Genomic DNA, 15,977 nt, shown 5'->3' with positions numbered 1-15,977 from the left:
GGATTGTAATGGATAACATAGAACTTATCAGAATAGCACCATGGTGCCAAAATGAACTCACCTGTATGAGTTGTACCTATGATAACTAAAGTAGTATTTGATTGTAAATACAGTATTTCATACTTCCCAAACTGAAACTTTACTTCAACCATCCAAGTGTTTCAGCATGCTGATCCAAAACCCACACTTCAAAATTATAACCTGAAGATTTAGTGGCTAAATAATAAAAAAAAATATATTTAGCTCATATGTTTTCATTCCCAATTTCCCATTAGTATTCTCCAACATCAATAAATGAACGTTGTCGCGACAAAAATCAATAGGATGCAATCCACATCTAAAAAAACATAGTTTGCTAACCCATCTGCTAAACGGTTAGTCTTTTTAAATACGTGAGTAAATCAGACCAACCAGTCTCTTGAAAAATAGCCAACAATTCAAGTATTATAGGTATCAAAGTATGAATCTGTCTCTCCTACAACAACCTAACACTCTCTACATAATCCAAAAAAACCATTGCTTTTGTTTCCCGATACTTGAACCCGTAGTCTCCGTGTAATTCAACCTTGACTGTTCTACAACCATCCGTGTCGGGATTGAAATGGATAACATAAAACTCATTAGAATAGCACCGTGGTGCCAAAATAAACTCACCTGTGTGAGTTGTGCCTATGATATCTATATTAATATGTTGTTTTAAAATTTTCTTAGTTCCCGTAATGACGAAACTTTTCTTCAACCATCCATGTGTTTTGGCATGCTGATCCAAAACCCACACTTCAAACTTATAAACTGAAGATTTAGTGGCTAAGGCTACTTTCCCCTTGTAGTTCATTAAAGTGGAACCATGTAGAGACTCAGCCATAAAGTCTACTGATAAACTAGTAAAAAGATCCAACTCTTCAGACTCCAAATCGAATCTCATTAAGCTCAGCTGTGACATATCAGCGCCCGTAAAAGCAACATAATACAAAACACCATCTATGCACACACTGTTAAGTACAGGACCATGAGGAGTTCTGTAATCAATCTTTCTCCATCGTTTCCTCTTAGCTCCCAATGTGACTACTTGATGTCGAGATGATCGTTGTAATATTCGAAGTTGATAGCGGTCGTGACGAAATTCAAGTTGTTTTTTTTCTTTCATGCACAATACCAATAGTTTGTATTCATCATTAACCGGATCGTATCCGAAAAAGCAATGTGAGGGGACAGTACTTGTGGTTTTGACTCTAGGTAAAGCTATCAATGGATGTACCGGTGCTAGGGTTAGCTACGCGTTTCTCTAGACCATATCCAATGCTTATTAAGCCATTGACATAATGAGAATGGTACACAGAATCTGGAAGTGGACATGTAACACGTGATAGATAAGACGTTGTTGACGATGATGAAGACAGCGAGAAGAAGTACCAATCTTCGCAGTTCCGTTGTGTATCAGTCAAAATAAACACGACTAGTAGACGAGGCTGCAACAAAGACCGAACCTCGAAAGACGTGATGAAACGCCGACTTCGGATCACTTCGGTCCAAAACTTGGAAAGTAGGAGACACCTAGCTACGGATTTCACAGGCAGTCTCATAAATATCTCCATCGCTAGGTCCAAAGGAACATCATCGAAGGTCATCTCTTTCAAGTTTTCAAGAGACTGAGAATTTTCCTCTGTTTTACGCTTCTTGGATTGACTTGTCGACATGATCCTTACAGAGAAACCCTAAATATTTCTATGTCTCCCTTGTTGCTCTTTATAAGTTGAAATAGAGAAGCAACAGGCCCTGTCCCTAGTTAATAAACTCGGAAACGTGGGATATTTTTGGTATTTTAACTTAGAAAAACACAAAACCCTAGTTTACTTATTAAAAAAAAAAAATCAAAATTAAAATAAAAAATTAAGGAAACAAATTATGTAGGATTTTTATTAGAGAAATTATATCAAGAGAATGCAACATGGGCAACTCTAGATAGTTGCAAAGTGATGGAGAAGGCAAACAGTACTTCAAGAGAAGATTCAACATGGGCAACTCTAGATAGAAACATACTTGCCATTGTATTCGATATGCTTGACACAATGGACATTACGTACCATGGGAGCTTCACGTGTATGCATCTATTGGTTCCTTGTCTCTCACAACAAAACTCTATGGAACACCATCGACCTCACCAAGCTCAAACACAAGGGAAAAAATGTCTTCTACGAATACCCGGTTGACGATGAAGTAGAAGAAGCCCTAAGCTTTAGTAATCTTTCAATTAAGATGAGCCTGTTTTTTCTTTAACTTTTACTGCTATTTACAAGAGCAGGATCTCATGTTTGTTGCTGAGAGGTAAATCTCATCTTTACAAACTAAATAATAAAAGCAAATATATTTAGCTCATATGTTTTTGTTTTCTAGGATACCAAACATAGAGAAACTTGCTTTACCGGTTTCATGGTCACTGTTTAATGAGGTGAACTCATTTAAGTTTGCCTTTAGTCAGTAGAAGAATCTTAAAACACTGATCTTGGCTCATAATGACTTTTTCATCTGGACCTCATTCGAGTATCAAGTTGTGGGAGAAAACTGTAGTAACCTCAACAACTTAAAAATTATATATGGGTTTCTTGGACACGTACGAAGCTCTGACAATAGTGCGTTACCTCCAGAGCATCGAGAGGTTGAGTTTGAGATGCTCTTTTGTCAATACTGAAGGAGGTCTCTCACTAGTCAGAGGCCTTGGAAACCTCACGGTCCTTAACCTGACACATTGCCAAATACTCTCGTTATAATTTTATCAGAATAAATGATAATGTACTAGCTGTCACTCAGAAGCTTGACAAACTTATCAGATGTTCAAAAAATGAAACCGTTGGGTGTGAAAGCTCTGCATGGGAAATTGGAAACATACCACAAATAATATTTAGGTTAATGAGGCCGTAGACAAGAGTTCAAAAAGTCATCTCATTGTTCAAGGACAACAACGGATTAGGTTTGTGTAATAAAACTTTTATGGGCATGCATATGATATGTTATGCATGCGACTTGTTGAACCTTTTGGTACACATATTCAAAGCTGCTTATTGTGTTGTGTAGAAGTTTTGTCCGTAAAGGTTTTCATATAAGTTTTGTTTTCTTCTTCTATTTCTTTTAGTCTTTCAAAATCTCTAATAGATTTTTTTTCTTTTCTTGTAGAGGCATTGAGATGGAGAGATTAGATTGTGCAAGAAGAATCCAGAGATGGACACTCTCTATGAAATCTGTCCTTAGTTCAATGTTTTTTTTTCTTCATCTATTTATTTCTGTTCTATAATTTCAAGAATCTACTAATTCATTGGCTATCTAAATAACTTATTATATTATTATCTTTCTCACTTTTGTAGCTATGGTGTGATGTTCATGAGATCAAGTAAAGTTCCAAGCTAGAAGGATATGGATAGAGATATTTTAGCCATGAATACCAAGAAACCTAAAAGGGATTTGCGTCTTCTCTCTTTCTCATATAGTTCTTGATTTTCAGGATGCCAAATATCAGAAAACTTGTCTTACCTCAGTGTTGCAATCTACGTGAAAGTTCATATGAATTTGCATTCAGTCAATGGAAGAACCTTCACACATTAATCATCTCTACACACTTCTACGTCAAGGGGATATTCGAGCTTCGATTCGTTGGAGAAAACTGTACAAATCTCACCAATCTAAAACTGTCTGGTCATGTTGACCAATCTATAGCAGAGGAAATTGTGTGTTACCTCCCAAAGCTCAAGAGAGTGAGTATGAGATGTTGTGTCATCAACTCTACTCATGAAGTTTCCTTACTCATCACATACCTCCAAAACCTAACGATCCTCAATCTCTCACATTGTATGATCAAAACCTTATTGAAGGATTCTTTAACTGAGGATAGTTTCATCAAAACCGCCACTCAGAAGATTGACACATTAATCATGTGTTCAAAAGTCGGCTGCGAGTTGTGTGAAGATCGATCTCGCATATTCGGATCAGATGCTTTTTACGAGAAGCATTGGCGTAATGATGAGATCAAAGAACTTGAATTCTGAGCTTTTTGAAAAAGCTTTATTGATGTTTTTTCCAAAAAGAAATTACCGGATTCTATTTTACAATCAAGAATTTACTTATATATGTGGCTCTTATATATATAAATATTGTCATTACAACTTTACAAGATGTATGTGTTACTATGTTTCATGATTTCGGGCATCCATACATAAACGATGAGAAAAAGGTTATTCTTCACTTCTTGGTCCTTCATGCATGTGAATAATGTAAGGTACATAGATGATATAGACATAAATGAGAAAATTGGAAATAAAAGATAAAATATATAAAACTTTGTTCACTATGTATTCTATGAACAAATATCAACTCTTCCTAATTAAATTACCATTCATATGTTGTTTTTGTTGCTGTTTGGATGGATAAAATATGATATACATTAGAATACATCTTCTAAGTTTAGAATGTGTATTGTATAAATTGTATATGTTCTACAAAATTTAGATAATGTATTATACACACTCTACATGTTCTATGAAATTTAGAAGTTAGTTTTGTTCTATGATAATTAAAATACATTTTCTAACATTTACTCATGTTCTAAAATTGTTAGAAAACATAATCTTCAAAAATTTCTCTATATTCTATGAAAGCGAACATGTACATTCTATTTTATTAGAATACTATAAATAGAAACTGAATCGCAAAAAAAAAAAAAAACTGATTATTTATGTGAGATTCACAATATCTTAATTATTTCTAAAGTTGTTTTCTCCAAAAAATGTAAATTTTGTAATTGAAGGCATGGTGAGACCAATTGTTAATTCAAATTTTTTCGTACATGTCAATATTTTTATAAATTAAAGTAGCTAAAATTAAATTAAAAATAAATTATTTATATAAAAGTTTAGTAGTTATGAATTGGTCGACAGTTAATATATTAAATTTTAATAATAAAATTACTTTATTAATGCTATATAATATTTGTACCTAGGAAAAGTTATATAATATTTATATTTTTTAATGTTATTAAATATTTATGATCATTACTTGTTTGTAAGGTTTGAACTTGTACGATTATGGACTAAAATATCAACTTAACCAATACACCAAAGATAAACTTGTTAAATATAATACTTTTAGAAATTAACATATATATGGTATGACTTGATGAAGAATATTATAGGACTTCAATTAAGATAAAACATATCTCACCAATTTTAATTTTTTTTTTTTTTTTTTGTCGTCTCCCAATTTTAATTCTAGAATACATAGATTAGATACAAAAAATTTTAAATATATACAGTATATATTGACTAATGACAATTTAAGATAAACTTCCTAAATTATCATATTGACATAAGAATTTCCATAATCTCGATTAGTTGTCCCGACTTAGTTTGAAGATTGTAAGAAAAATCGAGAGACTCTGTCCGAACCAGAAGTTTCGAGAAGGCTTAGAACAATTTAAAGACTCTCTTCTTGTTTAGAGGGTTTTCTTCGCTTTCCTCTTCTCCTTCTTCTCCAAGTAAAAAGCTTTAGCTGTGATTCTCGTTGTTGAGTTTGCGTGAATCATGGAACAATGCCCACAAAGCCCCCATTTGGCAAAGTAAAAATCTGACGCACCCCTTTATAATCTGCTTGCCCTCTTCAAGGAGAGTATAAGTGAATTGCCCAAAATAACCTTAACGAATAAATTAAAAAAAAATTATAAACAAAAACAAAAACAATTTTGTAAAAAATTAATTTTGTTTTTCCTTTTCCCTCTCTCTTCTCTTTTATCGGGTTCACCTCCCTCCCTTTTCCTCACTCTCTTTTCCTCCTCCTCCTCCTCTGTCGACTCAAATTTCCGGCGATTTCGTTTGATACGGCGTCTTTCCAAAAAAGAGTAACATTGCAACGACGAGAAGCGTGCCTTGTGAAGGCCTATTCGTTGCAGTTCTCTTTGAGTCACGATATCTTCGTTGAGATTTGTAATTGAGGTAAGTGATTGAGCTTCAAATTGAATACGAATATTGGGTGTTTGGGTATGTCCATCTTGGTTAGTATTCATGTTTAATTACTCGATTATGTAATTGCATTGGTAATTAATAGAATGTATGAATGATAAGGATTAGACTAGGGTTTTGGTAAAGATTAGGTGTTTGGGTATGTCCGTCTTGGCTAGTATTCATGTTTAATTAGTCGATTATGTATTTGCATTGGTAATTAATAGAGTGTATGATCGATAAGGATTAGATTAGGGTTTTGGAAAAGTTGCAGACGGTGAGATAATGGAACAATTGGTACAACATAAATAGTTAGGACAAATGGTACAACATATATAGTTAGGACAATTGGAACAGCAGATATAGTTAGTTCCACTGGTACAGATGGTATAACTGTGTGCGGATGTTTAATATTGATGTCTGATTTTGTTATTTATTTAGGACAAGATGAAGAGCATCCACACGAACGTTCAGTTTGAATATGGAGGGTACTATTCATAAGAGCATGAGTGGATTTACAGTAGTTGCATGTATGCTATTGGATTTAAGTCCTCATCTTTAGAGAAGATTACTTATTCGATGTTAGTAGATGAGATTTTCAACAAGGTTGAGTTAGATGGAGCCAGGTTGAAGCTTAAAATAAGTTACAGTCTATCTAAAACTCGGAGAGAGGCATACATAGTAAATGATGCTGATGTTTTAGTATTCCTAACATCATTGGATACAGAGGGACTTAAACCAGTTTTACATGTTGAGTTATGCAATGTTTCTGAAAACAATGAGAAACTCGTTGAGGAAGTATCAAGAGCAGTGGAACGACGAAGTTCAGTTGGTGTGAATTATGATATATGTAACGCAGGAATGCTTACTATTTTTAGAGAGGGGGAAACATCAAAACAGCCGATCATTGAAGAGGTTATAGAGAATGAAACAATTATATCTGAAAAAGATGTTGCTATTGAACGTGTATCACCTGCAGATGTGGATAGCCCGATGGATGAGGGTTTGGATGATGTGCGTGATGATGTTTTGCGTGATGATGTTGAGCTTCCACTTCCTTTAAGTAGAGAAAGTCAGTTTATTACAGAATGGGAAGATGGAATGGGAATTGAAGTTGATCAAGAATTTAGTTCTAAGGAGGCAGTGTGGGATTTGATTAACAAAGCTTCGAATAAGTACTGTTTTAATGTGAAAACAGTTAAGTCGGATCCGATGCGTCTTATGGTTAAATGTAGTCAAGCTTCAACTGGTTGTGACTGGTACTTGCGAGTTGCAAAAATTCAGAAATCTGATTTTTGGTGTGTCAGAGTATACAGGAATATGCATAAATGCTCGCGGTCTGTTCAGAGTACAAGTTATACTAGACAGAGAGGAACACCACGGCTAGTAGCATCAGTTTTGCATGAAGACTATCCATGTCAATTTGATACGCCGGCTCCAAAAAACATCATGAGTATTGTTCAAGGAAGACTTGGTTTAAGTTGTTCCTACTCCACTGCCTTAAGAGGGAAAAAACAACATGTCCTGAAACAAGCAACATGTCCTGAAACAAGCTACAAGCTTTTGTTTTCTTATCTACACATGTTAAAAGTTGTCAATCCTGGGACAATAACAAGTGTGGAATTAGATGAAGATAAAAGGTTCAAGTTCTTATTCATTGCTTTAGGAGCGAGTGTTGAAGGGTTTAGGGCAATGAGGAAAGTAATTGTTATTGATGCAACTTTCCTTAAGACTGTGTATGGAGGTATGCTAGTTTTTGCAACAGCTCAGGATCCAAATCATCACCACTATCCAATTGCCTTTGGTGTGATTGATAGTGAGAATCATGCTAGTTGGAGGTGGTTTTTTGAAAGGCTGAAAACTGCAATACCGGATGCACCTGGTTTAGTTTTTATAAGCGACAGACATAGAAGCATCATCAAGGCAGTCTTGGAAGTATATCCTAAATCAGTTCATGCGCATTGTGTATGGCATTTATCTCAAAACATCAGAGTGAAAGTGAAGAAAGACAAGGATTTAGCTGCAGAAAAATTCAGGGAATGCGCTCATATTTATACTAAAAGTCAGTTCAACATAGCATATGCTGATTTTAAAACAAGGTTTCCTACAGCTGGTGTCTATTTGGATGACAAGATAGGGTTGGAGAAATGGGCAAGGTGCCATTGTGAAGGAGATAAGTACAATATTGACACTAGCAACTCCGCAGAATCTATGAATAATGTGTTTAGGAAATCGAGGAAGTACCATCTATTACCTATGATTGATGCCATCATTGAGAAATTTTCAGAATGGTATAACAAATATAGGAAAGAATCTGTTGGTGCACCAGCAGGAAAGAAAGTGGTGCCCTTTGTAGAGAATCTGTTGCATGCACGATGTGCAAGTGCTAAGCTTTTAACGGTCGTTGAACTGAACAGCTATATGCTAGAGTACAACGTTACTGGATGTGGTGATGGGCATACTTATTTGGTTGATTTGAAAAGTAAAACTTGTTCTTGTTTATGTTTTGATATAGACAAGTATCCGTGTGTTCATGCTATAGCTGCAGCTATGAAAATGAAACAGAATGAAGGAAGAACATCTAATATCCAACTCGCTGATCTTTGCTCAGTTTATTACTTGATTGAGACATGGGCAATTGCGTATTGCAGGACGATCTATGTAGTGCCGCATGAGGAAAAATGGACTATTCCTGCTGATGTTCTCGAATTATTTGCCTTACCGCCAGAGTACACAAAAAATGTGGGAAGAAATCAAGAAACACGGTTTGCATCCACAGGAGAACGACGTCGAAAGAGAAAGAAAAACAACAAGTCTCAGCCTGGAATTAACTTGGAGAAGTGGTTGCAGCCTGAAGTTCCTGAGCCTATGACTTGACTTGGAGATTTGTTTGTTTATTGCCCTTTGCTTATTTAAGTTGTATTTGAAATCAGACAACCAGTTCCACTAGGTTCAACTATTACTATATCTGTATGCGTATTTCAGTTGGATATTTAATCAGACAACCAGTTCCACTGGGAAAACTATTACTATATTTGTACTTGTGTTTAAGTAGTATTTTTAATCAGACAACCAGGTTCCAGTATGTTCAACTATTACTATATATGTATGCGTATTTAAGTTGTATTTGAAATCAAACAACCAGTTCCACTGGGTTCAACTGTTTGTGATATGTATACCGATTTGTATTTGTATATAAAATAGAGTTCAGATACATAAATCAAATGAGGAAAACAATTTAACTATGTACACTAAACAATTTACATTCAATATAAGAATATGTATGGTGGAATCATTGTTTCACATAAAACAACTTGTTATACTTTAAGGAACATTTATTATGTGATCACCTATTATGATGGAAAAAATACGAAATGTATGGTTTGGTTATATTTTCCCTATGAAAACTATTTAAATGATAATTAATTGTGTAATCTCTTTAGACCAACTACAAAAGAAAATTTTTGTTGTTTGTCTAACTGATTATATAAGAATATCTGTAAAATACAACTTTGTTGATTCAAGTACAACTGAACAATTAAGACCAACTATGTGCATTTTTATACAATTTATCAGGCCCCACTAGAACGTGTTCACACTATAATAAAATATATTACACTATTTGAATGGATATTTATTTATATAATACATAATACATATATAACTCCTCCTTTTGCTTCGGAATTTTGCTTCTCTATCGTAGATCTAGGGTTTTTTAAAAAGAAGAGGAGAGGAGAGAGACGGAAAGAAAGAGGAGCAGCGGCGCAGAGAAAAAGGAAGTAAGTGTAGATCTTCCAAGTTTTAATTGTCGAAATTTACAATGATTTTGTTGGTGTTACTTGACAATGGTTTTTTATTTGAGCAGTCATAATGCCAATCAGTTATTCACAAAGTTCATCATCTGAAGAGGCACCGGTAGAAGATAATAGCTGGGCTGAAGCAGATGGTGACTATGGTAAACCGATTAATTGTTGGTGTGGTGCATTTCTGATAGTTGAAGCGTCTACAGATGAGAGGAATAAAGGAAGAAAATTTTTGAAATGTCCAATGAATCAGGTAAATTTGAGAACCCTAAAATTGTGATATGTCCAATTAATCAAGTAGTAATATTGAATACATTTCTTGTTTGGTTGTTTTAAGGATGGTGAAGTGCACCTTACTAAGTGGTGGGATGATGCGGTAGATCAGGAGCTCTCATGGTTAAAGAGGAGAATGGCAGAGCAAAATGAATCTATCGTTCGCGCTTTCAGATATGGAGGTGGTTCTAATCCAGCACTGGAGTCAATTCGTCAAAACATGCGTCTAATGCGTGAAGAAATTGATGATCTTAAGGAGCGATTAGTTAAGAAAGAAAGCGAAATTGATAGGCTAAAGGATTTGCTTTCTAAATGGTAGTATTGTACCTGTACCAGTTATTAAGTAGTACAAGTTTGTAAGTTGTACCAGATATTGGACTTGTCCCATCTATTAAGTTGATCGAAGTTATTAAGTTGTACAATTTTTTATAAGTTGTACCAGATAGAAAGTTGTCCTTAAGTTGTACCCTCTATTCAGTTGTACCAGATATTTATGGTTATCCCTATTGTACCAATTTTATAACATAGTTGTACTTGTTAACTTAGTCGTACCTTTTAAACAAATACCTAGTTGTATCACCTGATTTAATTCTTTAGACGCTTCACGTCCCCTACAAACGGTGTCTTTAACTTGATCGATGGTTGCCTTGTTCTCTTCTTCCCCGTCTCGATTACACTTCCACTCAACTCCCTCTTCTTCTTCTTCTTATTTTTCTCATTCTTCTCTTTCTCATTCTCATCCTCATCTGTCTCCTTCTTCTCTTTCTCATTCTTCTCATTCTCATCCTCATCTGTCTCCTTCTTCTCTTTCTCATTCTTCTCTTTCTCATCATCATCTGTACACCAAAAAAACAACAAAATAAACCAATAAATCCAAAAATCATACTCACCAAAATAATCACTTATAACCTCACCATTAACAGCAACTGGCTGACTAACTCCAGTATAAACAACCATTGGTCCTCCACTATCCAGAGGTGTCTGAGCATCCGTTGGTCCTCCAATATCCAGAGGTGTCTGAGCATCCATTGGTTCTCCACTATCTAAAGGTGTCTCAGTTTCCATTCCTCCTTGATTTTTTGCTTCTTGCTCCATGCTCGTTGAAGCGATGATCTCAAGAGCTTCTACTCGAACATTAAGATCACTGATCTTCTCTAAAATTTCCTCAAACCTCTTTTCCATCGCTTCCTTTAGGGACATAATAGCTGAAACTTCGTCTGGGACTACATTTTCAGTGGAAGGTGCTTTGGTTCCAGTTGTTCCTGATGTTCCAGCTTCAGTTAGCTGTTCAACATTCTCACTTGTACTCCGAGACTGCACGTCCATATCGTACAGATGTATCCACCAAATCTTCTTTTTCTCGACAATTAATCTTTGTCTCCAACTAGAAACAATGGGATCAATGGCACCAATACCTTCATCAACATCATCATCTTTTACACAACGTGCCATAAGAGACTTCTCTGATCTGTCCGGAAGCAAGATGCTGGTAATATCCTGTGCATCCAAATATCTTGACATTAGATACAAACACAAAATATATACACATTTCTGAAAAACTTCAAAAGTTCAGAAAATCCAACCGTAATGTTCCCAAGCGCCAAATTAATTTCTTCCAATCGATAACCTTTCATGGAAGCATCAATGAACTTGTGTTTGCACATCCTTGGACAATCTTCCGCAGCGGGTACAACTTCTCTAAATTTCTTTCCAAGGTGTGGAATACACTCAAATGCAAGAATCTACATCATATGTAACAAAAACATAGTGTTAATATTGTATACATAAGAAACTTAAATGCACAGAATTGAAAGAAATAGAATTACCTCTAAAGGAACAATGAATCCACAAAATGCTGGTTGCGCTTTTGGTTTAACAGACCCTTTCATGTTCCTAGCCACCCTTCTTAGTCCTTTCATGCACTACTCAAAAGAGTAACGCCCCCAAGGAAATCTCTCACAAGCATTCAAATCGTCTACAACACTAAGCAGAAATTCCTCAATGTAGCCATCACCCTTAGAATCTGCTTTCAACACCTTGCATAAGAAATATAGCACAATCAACTTCTTTGTGTCTATATTCCCCTTCCTCATTCCCTTCAGCTTCTCTTCCACATCTTTTATTCTAATTTTTCCATCCCTTTTAAAGATCCTCTTTACAAACTTTAGATCACCCAACTTCTTCCAGTTTTTGGGATACTCATGGCAGTGCAACCCGGTTAAAAGTGCGTGTTCTCTCAACGAATACCTAATGGGCACTCCATTTACCACAAACCAAGCCTCTCTAACCATCTCTGTACATGCTGTCCTCAGCAAAAGCATCCACATGCCTTGAGTCATGTGGTTTGGCTCCTTAGGCATGTGAAATATGTGCTTGAACTGAGGATGTTTCCTAAACCAACTGACTTCTGTCTCAAACGTCTCTATGTACTCCACTGTCTGCGTCACACTACACCTAGTTCCTATCTTACAGCTTTTCATGTACTCACTTGGACCAAAGTACATCTTCTCCGGAGGCAATGCATGGGAATCATCATCCTCATCACTAGCTTCATCCTCATCCTTATCACTGCCCTCACCAGATTCCTCATCCTCTTTCGCACCAGATTCTTCATCCTCTTCATCCTCTTCCTCACCAGATTCCTCAACCTCTTCCTCCCCAGATTCCTCAATATCCTCCTCACCATCCTCACCATCCTCCTCACCATCCTCACCATCCTCCTCACCATCCTCACCATCCTCCTCACCATCCTCACCATCCTCACCATCCTCACTATCCTCCTCACCATCCTCTTCTCCATCAGCATTATCATCTAAATCCTGCATTTTCAGAAAGTTAAAAAGCTGTTTTAGTTGTCTGCTGTTGTACTCAAACTAAAAACCTTACTAGTTATTCTAGTTGAACTAGTTATTTTAAGAGTAACTTTCTAATTTTATTACCAATTCTTCCCATTCTCCAAACGTACCTGACCAGCTTCTTCACATGAACTCAAACTTTTTTCTTTCTCAGCTTCTGTTTCTTCTCCAACATCAGTCTCCGAAGTTGCATCTGTCTTAGTCTTAGCTTCAGTACTTGTTGACTCATAAACTCTTCGTCCGTCTTTTACACGAGCCATCACTGACGAGAGAACAACAACTAAATCAATAACAATTTCAATACCAATCAGATTTACTCACGGAGAAACAACATGCCAATTCCAATTTCAATTCCAAATACAATTTGAATACCAATCCCTAGAGCGAACTTAAATCCGGTTTCAATGAATAATTCCAATTCCAAATTCAATTTCAATTCCAGTCCTAGGAAACTCTACATATGAGGACAAGTGTCAGTAGAGTATCGACGACTTTGTTTCAACGTGAGGAGGAGGAACCACAAAATGTCAAAGAGGAAGAGAACTTACCAATAAGAAGACTGTCGACGAGTTGGAGATGAGGACGAGCTCCGGCGGCCAGCGACGAGCTAGGACGAGCGACTACCTCCGACGGCGAGGCGACAAAGAGAGATACGAAAGGAGAGAGCAAAGACGAAGGAGAGACAAACGGCGAGGTTACGAAGACGAAGAGAGAAGAAGGAGAAGAGACGACTTATATCTCCGACGACGAAGCGACGAAGACGAAGAGAGAAGAAGGAGAATCGACGGAAGAGTCGTCGGAGTTTGTTTTTTTTTTTTTACAGATCTATTTTTACTTTTCAAATTAGGGTAACTAAAGAAAAGTGGGTATCCAATATTTGTTCGGGTTTGGGTCGAATTCTTTGGTTGGATCTGTAATTTTTTTTATTTTGTAGGGTTTAAGGACTTTTCCTCCTATTACGAATTTAAATAAATTGTTTTTGTTAAATGAAATATTGTTAGGGGTTTTGTAGCTTCTTTTTTGCCGAATGGAGGCTTTGTAGATCGTTACTCGTGAATCATTGATCTTCGTACTAATCTTAATTGAGTTAGTAGTTTCTTGAATTGGGTTAGATCTCTTCACCATTGACGTATTGAAGGAAACAAAAAAATCTCTTTTTTAAAAAAACTTTTTTTGATTTCTTGTTCGATTGATTATGAAATTGGGTGAGTTGAGAAGTTACAGAGTTGAGATTTCGAATCATACCTAGCCATAGAAACGTAACAAAGTAATAACCTTTTTTGTTTTTGTTCTTGTTTAGTCTGCATAGAAGGTGTTCGACATATTGCTCAAGAGAGATATTAATCTGTTTGTAGAGTTTGCATTCTCAGTACGATGAAAAAATCAGACGGTCTCAAGGGGCTACTTGAAAACTCGCTGTTAACTACGAATTCGACAACTCTTCTTTCTAGGAATTACGTTGTTCAACAATTTGCGAGGTTGTTCGTTTATGCTTATTCTTGTTTTGCTTCTATTGTGCAAGCTTTAACATGAATTCAAGAATCAATCTATCTAAAATGTTTTCAACATTTTTCTGCTCTGTCTGTAGCTGTGAAGTGGTGGAGAAGGTAGACAGGTCAAGAGAAGTTCCAAAGTGGGAAACTTTGCACAGAGACATACTTGCTGTTATTTTCGATAAGCTCGACATGATGGACATTACCTTGGGAGTTTCACGCGTATGCACTTCTTGGTTTCTTGCCTCTCACAACAAAACTTTGTGGAACACTGTAGACCTTACTAAGCTCAAACAAGTGGACTTCTCTTATTTTATGGAGTATAAGGATCGAGTCCGACCAATCATCTTCTTCGAGCACCGGGTCGACGAAGAAGTAGCTAAAGGGCTAAGCTTTAGGAGTATTTTTGTTAATGTCAGCAAATTCTTTTGTGACTATAGTGTCTTACACCTAACTCTTATGAATCTACTAGACAAGATCACCAAGTTGAGCCGCATGGCCCCGAAGAATTTGTTCTTTCACTTCAATTCTTATATACAAACGGAGGATCTCATGTTCGCTGCTGAGAGGTAAATATCATCTTTATGTAAATGAATCATAGTTGAAGTCATGTACAAAAGGAGGAGCTCATTTTATGTATTGTTTCCCAGGATGCCAAACATAGAGAAACTTGTGTTACCGGTCTGGTGCTATAAAACCAAGGAGTCATTTCAGTTTGCGTTCAGTCGATGGAAGAATCTTAAAACACTAATCATCACTCAAGATTATCAGCTTTGCACCGGGACATTCGACTTTCAAGCCGTGGGAGAAAACTGCAGTAATCTTACAAACTTCAAATTTATGGGTTATTTGCAAGAGACCACTGCTGAGCAAATCGCCCTGTACCTCCAGAACCTCGAGAGGTTGAGTTTACGATGCTCTTACGTCACGACTACAAGAGTTTTATCGCTAATCACAGGCCTCCAAAACCTAGCGATTCTTAATCTCTCACATTGCGTATACTTGGGTCTGGATCCTGACACAGTGCCTGATGACTATTTTGTACAAGCCCCCACTCAGAAGCTTGAAAAATTCATCAAGTGTACTCAAGATTGTAAAACTTGCAAAGATCAAAAGCGCTACTCCTGGTCGTATCTCTCGAAAGATTGGCAGATGATGAGATAAAGGAATTTGAGTTCTGAAATATTGAAAAGCTTGTAGATGTTGACTTACAAGTAATAGCTTGTGTTGCATAGTTCCTCCTCGAGTCAGCTAGCTAAAATGTTCAAATCAAATGATACAACACAAAAAGTAAGAGAATATCTCTGTTCTCACACCTTCAGATTTTCATATCTCTGTTTCACACATAGTCCTCTGTCTCGTTTGGTGGATTATAAGATTAATATAATTTAAATTCTTTGCAGGTTTGCTCGTTTCTGAAGCCTTGTTTGGCTAATCTTTGGCTTTTGGGTCAACTTGGAAATCTCACGGGAATACGTAAGCAACATACATTATACTGAATTCAATAGTTTGTCAATAACACATTGCCCAACATCACACAGTAACAATCATTTAAAATGTAAAGGTTAAAAG

The 15,977-nt window shown here is 36.2% G+C and overlaps 5 protein-coding genes across 5 annotated transcripts; 3 read left to right on the top strand and 2 right to left on the bottom strand.

The window, feature by feature from the left end:
• Positions 1-475: 475 nt before the first annotated feature.
• LOC17884213 (F-box protein At4g11590) lies at positions 476-1,697 on the bottom strand. Its single transcript, XM_023781918.1, is given in 2 exon segments — positions 476-1,249; positions 1,251-1,697. Coding segments are annotated over 2 exon segments (1,221 nt in total).
• A 4,812-nt stretch (positions 1,698-6,509) lies between these two features.
• On the top strand, positions 6,510-8,858 carry LOC111830009. Its single transcript, XM_023780342.1, has one exon. It carries the CDS (start codon positions 6,510-6,512, stop codon positions 8,856-8,858), a length of 2,349 nt encoding a protein of 782 aa, XP_023636110.1.
• An 853-nt stretch (positions 8,859-9,711) lies between these two features.
• Positions 9,712-10,376, top strand: LOC111830197 (uncharacterized protein At4g04775). The gene is made up of 3 exons (XM_023781725.1): positions 9,712-9,760; positions 9,847-10,037; positions 10,122-10,376. The coding sequence occupies exons 2-3, from the start codon at positions 9,852-9,854 to the stop codon at positions 10,374-10,376; spliced, it is 441 nt and encodes a 146-aa protein (XP_023637493.1). The 5' UTR covers positions 9,712-9,760; positions 9,847-9,851.
• A 1,603-nt stretch (positions 10,377-11,979) lies between these two features.
• Positions 11,980-13,172, bottom strand: LOC111830008 (uncharacterized protein At3g43530-like). The gene is made up of 2 exons (XM_023780341.1): positions 13,023-13,172; positions 11,980-12,876 (listed from the first exon to the last, which is right to left on the bottom strand). Exons 1-2 carry the CDS (start codon positions 13,170-13,172, stop codon positions 11,980-11,982), a joined length of 1,047 nt encoding a protein of 348 aa, XP_023636109.1.
• Positions 13,173-14,597: 1,425 nt separating this feature from the next.
• LOC17883891 (putative F-box protein At4g11580) lies at positions 14,598-15,569 on the top strand. Its single transcript, XM_023781937.1, has 2 exons — positions 14,598-14,974; positions 15,056-15,569. Exons 1-2 carry the CDS (start codon positions 14,598-14,600, stop codon positions 15,567-15,569), a joined length of 891 nt encoding a protein of 296 aa, XP_023637705.1.
• Positions 15,570-15,977: the final 408 nt, after the last annotated feature.

Source organism: Capsella rubella, unplaced genomic scaffold (genome assembly GCF_000375325.1).
Source record: "Capsella rubella cultivar Monte Gargano unplaced genomic scaffold, Caprub1_0 scaffold_6, whole genome shotgun sequence".
Lineage (NCBI taxonomy): Eukaryota > Viridiplantae > Streptophyta > Magnoliopsida > Brassicales > Brassicaceae > Capsella > Capsella rubella.
The sequence above is the reverse complement of the archived record's forward strand: the minus strand, read 5'-3'. Positions and strand labels throughout refer to the sequence as shown.